The following is a 13,635-nucleotide window of genomic DNA, read 5'->3' on the forward strand; positions in this document are numbered from 1 at the left end:
CTGTAGTTGCCACTGCCTACTTGCTCAGTGGCTTTCTGCCTCTTAAGTGAGCAGGTGGTAGCAATGATAAGAAAGAGGGGGAGCCATAGCAGCTGGTGGAAATGGCAGCAAGATGGTAGATTCATGGAGGGGAGAGACCTTTTGATGGTGGCTTACGCAAAGAGCCTCAAAACCCTGGATCTGGCATTAGTCTGTGCACAAAGACACACAGAGTGCTCATCAAGGAAGGCTGGCCTGCCTTGTAACATGATGTAAAAAGGTTTAGCGCCATCCCAACAGTAGCCCAAAGGATCAGACCTTCCATTTTCCCCCATGGATTCAGTTGTATCTATTTGCATTCATTCATATGCCTATTCCAAACAAGGTAGAAGTGGTTCATTCGGTTCTGGGAGTAGAAATATTGCGTGCATTAATTCTTAACAATCATGTGTTAAGAACTGTATACCTTCTTTAGACTAGTACCTACAATCTGGATTTGCTCTTGGCTTCTGTGCTACAGTTTGGCAAAATAAAAAGAAAGTAAGGCGAAGTAAATTATGTACACGAATCTTTGGGAACTGATAAAATAATGGTTTTATTTATTTGGACACTGCAAGTGCATGTTCATTCTTTGCTGTTCAGCAGGGGGAATAGGAGGCTGAGGGGACGTGGTGGTGATGTCATTTCAAGTAAACAAAACTGGTGCTGAGGAGCAGCAAATCGCAGCAACAGTGGAAACAAATAAGTGCGAAAGAGGCGTGAATGGGGGGAAGTTGTTCTTAATGGACCTTTACTGCACCCTGCAATATGATCATTTTTGCATCAAAGAACAAAAAGTCACAAGAAATTGGTGCAGCACTACCTCAAATGCCCTGGAAGACACACCGCCTGTAATGTTAAGATATATTTGACACTTCAGACAGGAATATTCCCATTCCTGTCACTCATCTTACTTTCTCTGCACTTTAAATCTTCTGTCACTCATCTGTTTGTTGGCCGCCTGCTCCAGAATGTGTTCCCTGACCCTGGGGATGGGTAGGGAGAGGTTGGAAGATGCTTCTCACCCAACCCAACTGCATTCAGCCATAGCAGCAGCCCTGATGGTGATGGTGGCAATCATTGCGTTGGCGGGGAGTTGCTTTGCATGTGTAACGGCCCATTTTCAGTCTGAGTTAAAGAAGGCCTGAGTAACCCAAGAGGGCAAGGACAATCTTGCTTGTGACCTGGCAAAGCAGCTGCCACTCGGAACAGACCAGACCTAGTTAGACCACCGATCTAACTGTGTAGACTTCACAGGTTCACAGCAGCAAATGTAAACAGTGGTAAACACCTCTATTCCAGTGTCTCAGAATTTGGTTCACGCCTGCCCTTTGGCCTGGTGCACTGCCCTAGTTTCTGTACAAAAATGCTTTCTGAGGCATCCAAAAGCCTGCCTTGTTTTACAAGTTCCCAAAGATTCGAAAGGCATCTCTTGATTCTACATTGTCATTGTGGCAATCTGGAATCCAACATATGATATTAATTCCTTTTGTGTTCTGCAGATGTCCTTCTCGTAAACCTTGCTCCCTCCACAAAGCAGCTGGGTGAGAAATCCCTTGTAATGAATAATTACAGGCCTTAGAGTTGGTTTGAATGGAGGAAAAACAGGCGAGTTGCAATACAGACAGCAAAACATTCTGTTGCATTTAATTAACACCATGTCAGGAGCCGCTGTTCTGTCACTTTATTTCTTAATAGAAGTGTCAAATATATTGTGCTAATTCAGATGTATGTTGCTGGGGCAGCATATTTCCATGTTTAGTTAAGTAATAATTTTCTTGATGTCATCAAACCTAATAAAACTTGTGAAGTTGGTCCTTAGGATGGTGGTAGGGTGGGGGGAAATGCTGGGTTTCAAGCCTTTGAAAAGAAATCAACTATATATATATATATATAAAATGAATTATGCTTCTAAATCCATTAAGATTTCTCCTTAATTGGCCATTAAACAGAGACTTAACATAAAAACTCCTTTAACAAAAACATTAGCTTATTATATGTAATGATGAAACAGGATGCTTTTTATAGTGGTAGTTTTGTTCCTGGCTGATTGATAAAATTACTTTTGGATATGAGGAATCATCAGCAATTAGACACAACTCTTTTACAGGCAGTTACTAGCAGGGAAATGCCTCTTCATTTTTTTGCATCATGCTTTCCACCCCCAAGGTTTTGGATATTAATTGAAACTCCACAGGATGTCCTGGAAATTCTTGTGGGCATAAATTGGAACTGACATCCATATGCAGATTCTACCTATTCCTTAAACAGGATTCATAGTTGGATACCCATCGAAATACCAATCTGTTTCAATGGCTTTTTTAAACTCTTCAGCTAGATTGTGGAAGTCTGGTGTATCAAACTGTATACCTCTTCCACCACACGCACACACACTTCATTGGATCAAACTGAACAAAAATTAGATTTGGGATAACCAGTGGAACAGCAATTTCTATGCTGGCCATTTAACCTACTGGATTGCTGCTACTTTATAAACCTAGTGGGTCATTGCTCCTTTTCCTAATAGTTCTGCTAAATAATAGATTGGGGCAATGGGAGAGAAAAAAAAAAAAGGTCAAACAGAAACATGTAAGTTCCAAAGGTGGGTGGGGGGGTTAAAGTAGAGTTGAAAGTGTTGAATACATTTAGCCTGGAGAAGAGAAGAATAAGAAGAACATGATAGCCATTTCCATATATCTGAAAAGCTGCCATGCTTAATAGCCAGAGTAGATTTGTTCTCTGGTCTTCCAAAGGTAGGACAAGAAGTACAAATTATAAAAAAGTCAATTTCAGCTTAACATTAGGAGAAACTTCCCAACTGCCGTTGTATCTTCCTAACAGCCCTCTACCCTGTTGTACCCTTCCTGTGGTCAACTCCTATTCTTAATTAAATATATTTTCTATTCTGTGCAATCAGTTCTAGGCATTAAGCCAATTCAGGCATTTCTTCCAAAATATATTCTTTCTTAGAAATGTTTTATCAGTTTCCTTCTCTTGCAGTGAGTTCACTTAATTTATTTTAGTCTTAAGTTTTAGATGACCATGCAAAGGTCAGTGAAGCTCTTGAAGTCTAGCAGTATCTGTGGACTTCTTACAAGAAGACCATTAAGATAATAGACTCTAGTTCCATAGATATATTTTTTAGATATTTAGGCAGATTAAGCAGAATGGAATTTTTGTGTTAACATGTATAATGTTACGATCAAGATATTATTGCAACCAAATAGGAATAGTCAATGGGTTGTTTCACAGGCTCCGTCATCTCTGGGAGTGCCTTTTTGCAGATCCTTGGGAGCCCTACTGAATTTTAACCCTGATACAGTAGGGGAAAAAGACGTTTTAACAGTGTCACTTGTAAGGAAAAGAAGCAATTAACCTTCCTGTGCAGTTCATATAAATGTTACTGTATTTTGTTTCAAGAATATTCTGGAAAGGAAAAAGAAGCAACAATCTGGATCATGAGAAGGCGTGGCATTTGGAGGGTTCCTAGTCATGCATACCGCATTAATTTGTGTAGTAGCTCATACACACCTTCCTCATGCATACACTGAACTTCATGTATGGATAGGTAAGTGAGGTGATGAGCCACCTCACTTCACAGGTAGAGCTGTACAAAAGATGGGGCATTTCCCATGTTTTGTATAGTTCCCCATCATATTCACTGAGCCAGTGCTTGCACCTGTGTAAATTCTTTATGTGTACCTTCAGCTAAATGCATAGACATTTGGAACACAGCAAAAGGACAAAATCCTGTATCCTACCCCATGTGTTAACTGAATCTGTGAAGCCAGCTTATGTCTGAGCTCTTCTGGATTCTTATTGCAGTCACATCCAGATTAATAGTAGGATGACCATGTGTCTTACCTCTGAGATCAACCATCTGTTTCAAGAGCTAGCACAGGATAGTCTCCTATTTAATAGTATTTTTATAGTTGGGAAACATGTGGCCCTCCAGTGATTATTTAGAAATTGTTCATCTATGCATATAAATTAGCATATGCATTTTATGCAAATATGGAATTCATTTGTCCAGCTCATAAACACTTTAGTGTTACTGTTCACAATGCTTGGAACAGAAAAATAAAAGACATTGTAGGAAAGGAAAGTCAATCTCCAGACAGAACTGTTGACTTAGACCATAATCTGTTAAGGGATGAAGAAAAAAGAGATGTACGATGATCAATATTGTATTAATTCTATTTGTATTTATATTTGTATTTTGTCTAGTCCTAGAAAGGTTTCTCTGTGGTAATTCTTCTGAATATTGGTAGAAGGGGAAAGAAGTTTTCAGAGTCTCTGAATGAAAAGTTAAAAGCAGGAGGATTTCAGGAATGGCTGGGAACCCTTGCAACTATTTGCATCAACCACTGCTGGAGTCAGTATTCCTCATTATTCATGTGTGTGCATTTGTGGACGTGTGCAGTGTGTGTGCCAGTGCATATGTGCCCAGTTTGCCATGCCTAGATTGATGTTACTGACATCAGGTTTCTTTTTAAACCCAATTTTTCCCCCAGAGGTGACTTTGAAAAGTCACAGCATGAAAATTGGCAATAAATGCCATTCTGTGCTAAAAGCTATAAAATGTCAAATAATACGCACGTCATCCTATAGTCTGCATTTTAATCATCTTGCATGTCTGCCGTGCACATTTTCAGAGTACCAGCCCTTAACAGAGAGGGAAGCATGGAGAGCTGGGGAAGCCAAAATATGGGCCAGCTTGGTTCACTTACTTGGCCTCCGTTTGATTTAGCTCCATTGACTTTAGTCAGTGGAAGGAAATCACTAAAATTGAACCTAAATTGGTTTTGGATCAGGATGTAAATTGGCTTAAATCAGGTTTAGTATTGCTACAAGGAAGAATCTGGACAGAAGATTTCACAGGAACTTATCTAATGCTTGTTGGTTTTATAATCACCCTAAAATAAAATAACATAAAATTAAATTCTGGAGCCATTCAAATAGCACAGTGCTGCATGGATTCTTCCATGTGTAACAACCTGAATACATCTGCAGTCCAGGATTCGTGTGACCATTTGATAATAACATTAATTATTCATACATACATACATACATACATACATACAGTATTTCCACCCCCCAAGAACAGAATTCTGCAGTGTGACTTACAAAATATAAAAAGCATGAAAGCAATAACCCATGGTTAAAACTGAATTTACAGCAACAGCAAAAACACAAAGCACCAGATAAAAATTAAGCAACAGTATTAGCTAAATGCTTCCATTTACTGGTGGAATGGAGATAAGGAGGAAGATGAAGTTTTGGGAGCAGAGGTGTTTCTACTGAGAAACCCTCTTGTGTGTAGCTGCAGCCAAAATAAATGGTTACTCCAAGGTATACAGAAGGCACTGTTAAGACATTTGGGGCTGAAAAACCAACCCCTTGAATTGCACTCTGAAACAACTGCTTTCTTAGTTGTTTATTAAATGTAACTGTTTTGTGTTTTTTCCCTTGGGTTACTTTGCAAGCATATTGATAGGGTCCGCATCTTCTGTTCAAAGCCCTTTGGGATCAATTAATGAATGGTTGCTCGTTTGTTTTAAATATTCCTTGACTGCCTTTCAGGAATATTGGTGTACAAGAAGGAAGTACATAAGATGAACATCAGATGAATTGTACACACCACCATGAGATTGTGTAAAACTTCCTGAGGTTTTTAATGAATGATGGTATAGAAAAAAATAAAAACAGACAGATGGACAGATACAGTAATAAAAGCACTGTCAAAACAGCCACAGCAGAAAACATCCCAAAAACAGAAAACAACAGCAAAAACAAACAAAACAAAACAAAAAACCTTTTTGCAGAAAACCAGATCTAAAGTTCAGACTAGTAAAGCATAATCCAAGGAAGGCCAGAGTGAAATAGTGTGTTTTGAAGGCCTCCTTCAAAGCATGCAGTGATGTGGCCTGGAGGACCCCTGGTGACAATCTCTTCCAGAAAAGTGGGGCTACCATTGAAAAGGTCCTCTCTCATGTAGTGACCCTCTACACTAACACTAACACAATAAGCAACAGCTTATTAATGTATTGCCGAGGATTCACCAGTTCACTGGAATTTAAGCTTTTGCCTAAATCTGTCTTTTTAGAACAAAGTCTATGACAGTACGCAGGGCTCGTAGCTTTTTGACCTGCTTGTAGAGCTCTTGTTGTGTTGGTCTCTTGTCGAGAAGCAGTTGTCAAGACGCAGAGGTGCGAGGAATCCATCATATATGTTCAGGCTAATTCTACTGTGGCAGCGTTGCAAGTCTGTTGATGAAAACTGAGAAGATTAGGCTAAGTAATCTCTGCAACTTTGCAACAGTGACATTTAAATTCTTGTAAGCTGTCAAGCAGCTGAGATAAGAAGATCAGTGAGAAGGAACTTAAAACCTAGGGAAAAGATGGTCTTGTGTGTGTGTGTGTGTGTGTTTGTGTGTGTGTGTGTGTGTGTTCATGCATGCATGTGCATACACATAGGAGCACTTCTGTTGCATCTGTACACCAATTTGTGAAAAAGGTATGATCCGATTCTCAGGTTCTTTGTTGAAATTATAAACTCACTTCAGCGTAATGCCGCCTTCCTCACTCTGACACTTTCCTGAAGTGTTTGGCTCCCAGTGTCCCCTTGCAAGCAAGTACCTGAGCAATGCTGGGAGCTGCTGTTCAGCACATCTGGAGGGCACCAGGTAGGGGAAGGCTGCTAGAATAACGTGCTATTTCATCTTGCTTTGGCAGCATTTTGGAACTTCCTCTCCCCACTTACACTTATTTTGCTTTTCATCCAGCAGCTCCCCCCCGCCCCACCAGAGAAAGAGAGAGAGAGAGAGAACACCATCTGCTGGCCATCTGTTTGTGATGCTGAGCATGTCAAAATTCTCATGCACAACATCCCGTTATGACAAATGGAATCAGGGCAACAGAATTTGTTACCGATTGCTTCTCCTTTCCCTTCTTTTGCTTCTCCTTTCCCTTCTTTTCAGTTATCCCCATTCTCGGCCAGCAATGGGCCTGCTATAGATGGGTTGCTAGAAGATTCCCTAAGAAGGTTAACCGAGAGTAGTGGGCAGGTGACAATTCATGGGGGCAGGTAGAATGGTGGGTGAGCAGGTAGACAGACAGAGAGATGCGTGGACACAGCATCAGGTAAAACCATGGGTGAGCCAACCTACGTCCACCTGTTTCAGGCAAGATCACGCTCTCCCTGGCTTTCGTTTTGGTGGGGGAAGAGCTGGCTTATGAACCAAGCATCCTATGATCTAACAGGAGAACATTGCCTTGTGCCATATTTAGCGAAGCCTGACTTACTTAGTGCTGGATCTAGGTCCAGTGTTAAATCTGGACTTCGTAATGCTGGGAGTAGGCCCATGAAAATCGTTCAGACTTAAGTTATTCGTGATCACAATGGGTTTACTCTAAGCAGGACTAAAATGGTCTACAATCTAAGTATAGGTGCAATTCAGTATCCAAAACTCGCTACTTTGAGGCTCTTAGAAAGGAACCCCAAAATTGGGCTCCATTCTCAGAGAAGGTTCTCAATTTAATTCTGAAGCTTGTTCTGACTGAAGTCTGTATCAGATTCCAAGCATGGGCAGGGGAGTTATTGGTTTTCTGTTTGTGCATATTTCCATGTATATTTTTAAATGTATTTATCAAATTTGTACATGTTTCACATGTACACATTACTTCTCATTGATCAAAGTGTATCTATGCACATTTTTCAAAATTAAGTTTGGTATCTTTGTTTTTTAAATGTATGCATGCCATACATTTTTGGGTTCACAAAGCATCCTCTAAATTTAGCAATATATGTAATACTAATATGCTGATTGTAAACTGAATTTCTCTTCTAAAGATGAAAAGAGCTAACCACACCTTCAAAGTATGTTCCCCTAGCTAATTACTTGGCATGCCTGAGGCTTCTCAGGTTGGTCTGTCGTTTTAACTGGATGTTGTATCTTCAGCTTAACCTGATGTCATAAGCCACTCCCCTCTTTTCCAATCTGTGTGTGCACTAAGCAGTCTCAAATAATTTGCAGCTGTCTGATATTAAGTGATTTACTGACTGCCTGGATCTGCTGGCCTTAGAAATTCAGCTGTCTATTCTAGCTCCACCTCTGCATCCGAGTTGAAATCGATTCAACACCCTCTGAGGGCTGTTTTATGGGAGGAGTGTGCCCAGTTCTTCACGGGACTGCAGGTTGTATCTGAGTCTGCTTTTGATCTGGAAGGTGTGGACTGGGCAATGGAAACACATTTCTATTATATACACCCACAACTTGAATCTCAGGACTATGAAGCTATCCCATTTTGCATTGTCTTTGCCAAGCACACCTTTGATTATCATTTTGAATAACATAAAATGTCATAGTATCTCTCAATACCAACTATATCCACTTCTTTTGAATACTTAGATTACCAGAGAGAGCTTTTTTAAAAAAAATAATAGAAGCAGCCTTTGCAAATGGTGTATCCATTGTCAGTTTATGTCTGCTCACTTGTATATCAAGGATCTCTTCAATCTGTTTTTCCATTCAGTACTTTTTCCCAAGTGGGCACTACAGTTTTCACACCCATGCTGGCACGTATGAGTTCGCATTTCCTCCAAAGGTCCATCCATCTGTGAAAGCTACTCTTCTACCTTGCAGGCTGGCAGTGGAAATTGAAAGTTGTGCTGGCATTTGTGAAACTTTACTTTTAAGAAAATGCATATGAAAAGTTGCCTTTCTTTCAAGTTATAACTTGAGATATCTAATATGCAATCACGTTAAATGTTAAATGGGACTGCATTTTGGAAATGTTCTCCCATGTCCCAATGTGATTGCCTCACAGCTTGTTGACTTTGTTTCACAAAAAGGAGCTGTTTTTGTGGTTTGTTTGCAATGGGGGAGGTATGTGGATTGTATAATCCCTAAACAATTACTCTTCTGTTGATGAATTAGTGTTGAGTTGTAAGGACATAAGATAAAAGTACTGGATCCAGTGTGTCATTTTGCTAGTGCAAATCTTTTACCACTTATGGAAACCCTAGTTTCATATGGAAACTCCACAGCAAGCTAGTATGGTGTAATAGTTAAGAATGCTGGACTGGGACTTAGGAGCCATGAAACTGCTTGGGTGACTTTGGACAAGTAACTTTCTCTCAGCCTAACTTACCTCCCCAGCTAGTTGTTGTGAGGATAAAATAGGAAGGAAGAGAAACTTGCAAGCTATCTTGGGTTCCTTTGAGGGGGAAAAAGGGTTGGATATAAATGCAATCTAATAATAAAACTCTTAATCCTTCTACAAGGTGTCAAATCTAATTCTTTGATTCCATTTGGACAAGTGCTGGTGCAAGCCAAGCACTTTCACAAACTATTATGGTCTTCATTATCTTAATAGGTTGTGAAAGACTAGATGACTAGATCAGTCAGACTAGATGGCCCAGAAAGCCCCTTCTGACTCGCTCTGTTTCTATTTTTCATTACACATTTATTTATTTATAACACAACACATAACATAACATAAAACATTACATAACATATATAGACTGTTCTGTAGCCCAGAGGACTCTCTGCGCAGTTTATATAATGAAATACAGTAAGATCAACAGTGCATGAATAAAACAATAAGTTGCTGTAATTATTGGCTTCATCTCCACCAAAAAGCCTGGCACCCAAACCCGCATTGACACAATGCTGAATGGACGCCAAACAGGTGATGCCCTTTGGTACCATCCTTCAGCATTACCCAAGCTGCCTCCCTGTGCCCCCCGCCAATACAATGCCTGTTGGGGAAGCCCCACCCCCATCTGACAGGTGGGATCCATTTGGCCCTCTCATGCTCTCCTGCCCTTGTTCTTTGTCCTCTCTCACCGCATCAAGGACGTGGTGAAAGGAGGTGGTGGGTGGAACGATGGGAATGAGGACAGTGTAGGAGAGCAGGATGCTGCAGCAGGGTCAGCAGGTAGATGGTAGCCACCCTGTGTGTGCCCCTTGGAAGAAGAATGGCCATAGGGAAGCCCCACTCCAACTGATAGGTGGACTCGGCTTGGCTCACTCACTCTCTCCTGCTCTTGCTCTTCTTCCCTCTCCCTCGCCATGTTGAAGCCATGATAGAAGGCAGTGGGAGCGAAGAGCGACAGGGACGAGGACCATCCAGGAGAGCAGGGCACAGCTTCAGAGTCAGGCAGGCAGATGGATTATAAATAATAATAATGTTATAATTAATACATATATATATATATAATATTCATATTTTAATAAAATAACATCTACTGGTTGTTTTAGTTGTTCCTTTAACACTTACACAAGTGGAACACAGCCACAAGTAGCACACAACGTAATGTACTTTCTCAACTTCTGCTGGATGTGGTCCTAAGAAAATATTTTAGAGTAAAGAACTTGAGTTAGGTATTGTGCTTCTTGAGAACAGTTCTAATTCCCAACAAATAGAACTGAGATGGGGGGGGGGGGTCTGAACTCACATTCTTTGCATCAAGTTATAGAGTTAATATCACATTTAGGTTATAGAAATCAGTGGTCTTCAAGCAGTGGGTTGCCTTACAGGCTTCTCTTGGGTCATTCCCATTCTCTTGTTTTATTATTTATTGAAAGAATGAGTAATACAGAAAGGTAGGGATTGTTGAGAGCTGGGCTTTCTCCTTCACATATTCAAAAGCCACAGACCTTTTCCTTGCAAAGCATTCTTTATTGAGCAAAAACACAAAACTCCCAGAATGAATCTGTGAGCATGTATAGAGTGGTTTGCTCCCCTCCAGGAACTCTCCTTAGGAGCATACTTGGACCCCAAACCTTTGGTGGGGGTGGGCTTCTGAAAACAAACATCCCTGCTAGCTGCACACCAATCGTCTAATTGGGCTTTCTCCCTCTGCTGATGATGCATCATGAGGTCAAGTGATGGGGCTGCCTCATCTGTGTCTGAGAAACTCCTCTGCTTTGGGTTCCCTCCTACCCTCTTAGTTATTCCCAAAGACTGCCTGCCTACCTACCTGGGCAGTCTGGCCTTGAAAAAAGCCTCTCCACTTCTCTCATCTCAGAGTTTCCGGATGGTCCACATTTCCAGGTCCCCTTGTGCCCTTCCTCTTAGAATCGTAGAATCATAGAACAGTAGAGTTGGAAGGGGCCATGAAGGCCATCGAGTCCAACCTCCAGCTGTTGGCAGGATACCACGTTACACCATCCCACTCAGATGGCAGTCCAGTTTCTTTTTGAATGTCTCTAGTGTGGGAGAGCCCAGCACCTCTCTAGGCAGCTGGTTTCACTGTTGTATTGCTTTGAAAGTGAAAAAGCTTTTCCTGATGTCCAGCCTGAATCTGGGTTGTCACAACTTGAATTGATTAATCCATGGCCTATGCGCTGGCATCAGCAGGAAGAGATCTTGACCTTCCTCTTCTTCTTCTGACTCTTCTGGAGACTAGCCAGCAGCCTTAGAAAATGTGTGTCTGAAGTAGCCATTTTTCTCACTTCCAACAGGCATCATAGAGATGGGGACAGAACAGGGGCGAATTAGACAGAGCGTAAAACAAATGGAAAGTGGCTTCCATCTCCCATTGGCTTAATTTATCTGGGCTTGAATATTGCAATACTCCCCTTGTTAGTCTTCCCTTATTCTAATAAAGCCATGGACATGTGTTCTTCATCCTGTCCATTTGGGAATTCTAATTTACCTTTGGAAGTCATTCGTCCCAGATCTCTCTCTCTGACTCATTAAGAAGTATTTGATGTCATAGGCGTTTTTTCAGGTTTTCTTAAGGAATTATTTTATGTATTTATTTCATTTTTTTACTCCAACTCTCTCTTTCTCAATTACCATTATTCACATCTCTTTTCCTTTTCCTTTTGTGTTATAGTAAGTCTCCAAGCAGGATTTTGGCATGATTAAGAGCTTATAGATGGTACAGCATGGTGGTGGTGGTGGTGGTGTAGATGGTTTGGATTGCAGGTGCTCCTAAATCTGAAAAGACTGAAGTTGCTGATTTAAAACATCTTGTGCACATGGGAGCAGGGTATGCAGTAAATTCACAGCCTCTGTTTGAACAGCGCTTTGTATCTCCTAAAAATGCTAGCATTGCCATTCAATCCTTAATTTTTACTTTATATCTTGACAGGAATCTTTCTCTCAAGCTGTCAAAGGAGGTGGATCGAGGCGAGGCGAGGTGCCCTCGTGTCACCCAGCTAGCCAGCAGCCCATCTGTGGAGTGGCCTTTTGCAGCCATGGAGGATGGTGGCGGGATGGAGTCTTTGCCCTACCGGCTGATGATGCAAGACTGCACAGCTGTCAAAACGTTGCTGCTGAAAATGAAGAGGGTTCTTCAAGAGGTAAGAATGGAAATGCCTGCAAGTTTACTATTTGTCCGTGTTAGTGTTGATAGGTTTGGAAAATGCTAAAATGGAGCAACAACTAGAGATCGATGATCTGACAATGACTCTTGCCAAATATTGATTTACTGGAAAAATATCCCCAAAGATTTTTGTTTGCATGCATTGGAAACACAAAAATGGCCAGGTCTCAGTCATGATGGTGCCTGCTCCTGAAGGGTGGGGGAAAGTTTGGGTGCCTGAATGGGTCAGAAATAAACAGAAAATGGGAAAATGTCATTCTATAATATTGCATCCAGATGCAGCCCATAAGAAATCTCTGTCCAAAGTAGTTGCACCAGGACAATTGTTTGACATATGAATACCATGACTTGATGTCACTGTCATTTCATAATATACTTGTAAATACTGGTAAAACTGACAGCATGTGCTATTTCATTGTTCATACTGTGTAAAGCATGGAGAAATAATGTTGCAAGACAAATGAACTGTGCTTCTAAATTCTGTCTTCTAAATTCTGTGTGTAATTTAACTGGAGCTCATAAACTTCAGTATTCCAATATTAGAGCAAAACAAAAAGAGGACAAAAAACTAGCTTTCTGTACATGTGTGCACATGGCGTATTGTGCAAATATGTTCAAAGAGCCTCAGTTCATGCACAGTTGTTGCCACAACTGTGGCAGAAGGAGAGTTACCTGAAAATGAGAGGTCACAGCAAGAGCAATAAGTGGCAAACTCCTGAGGGATGTGAGATCGCCCATCCAAGCATTAGTTCTTTAGTATAGTAGCTCCTCCCTTTTGTTTCTTTGCAATTGCAGCTTACCTACAATCAGACATATATTCATAAGCACACTAACTAGAAACTTCATAACACCAAAGACAAGTTCCGCTGGAATCTAAACACAACAGTGGATCATGAAGTTTATAGAAGGTCAACAGTTAGCTCAAGCTGGACATGTTCTGTGAGAGAAGCTTTAAGGGACTGGTGTTTGGTAAAGCCCTTTGTCTTGCTAGCAAATTATGAGGCACTTCTAAATTTATTATTTTGTAAATCTCTGCAGGTTCCTTTAGCTAACTGAGTTTATAATTAAGCAGCATGGAAATACTGATTTTTTCAACAAGTTTGGATGTAAAGTGATTCCCTGCCGCATCAAATAATTGATGCTAGGAATGGGTAATTCCTTCATTTCATGCTGCTTTAACATGCAGTAAGTGTGAATGCTGCATAAATAATAATCATCATTAATACCAACAGGAAGAGGACAAAGAAGAGGAAACTAGGACTTGCAATAATAATCAGA

At 40.8% G+C, this 13,635-nt stretch overlaps 1 protein-coding gene across 2 annotated transcripts in view; it reads left to right on the forward strand.

Moving 5' to 3' along the window:
* The window catches only part of CCSER1 (coiled-coil serine rich protein 1), a 494,606-nt gene that overhangs the window by 333,699 nt on the left and 147,272 nt on the right, over positions 1-13,635 (forward strand). For both annotated transcript variants that reach the window (XM_044428521.1, XM_044428522.1), the window contains exon 6: positions 12,124-12,334. In XM_044428521.1, coding sequence (XP_044284456.1) covers positions 12,124-12,334 — 211 coding nt within the window. The remainder of the gene's footprint in view (positions 1-12,123; positions 12,335-13,635) is intronic.

The sequence above is a fragment of the Varanus komodoensis genome, unplaced genomic scaffold, assembly GCF_004798865.1.
Source record: "Varanus komodoensis strain SLA01 unplaced genomic scaffold, ASM479886v1 scaffold2, whole genome shotgun sequence".
Classification (NCBI taxonomy): Eukaryota; Metazoa; Chordata; class Lepidosauria; order Squamata; family Varanidae; genus Varanus; species Varanus komodoensis.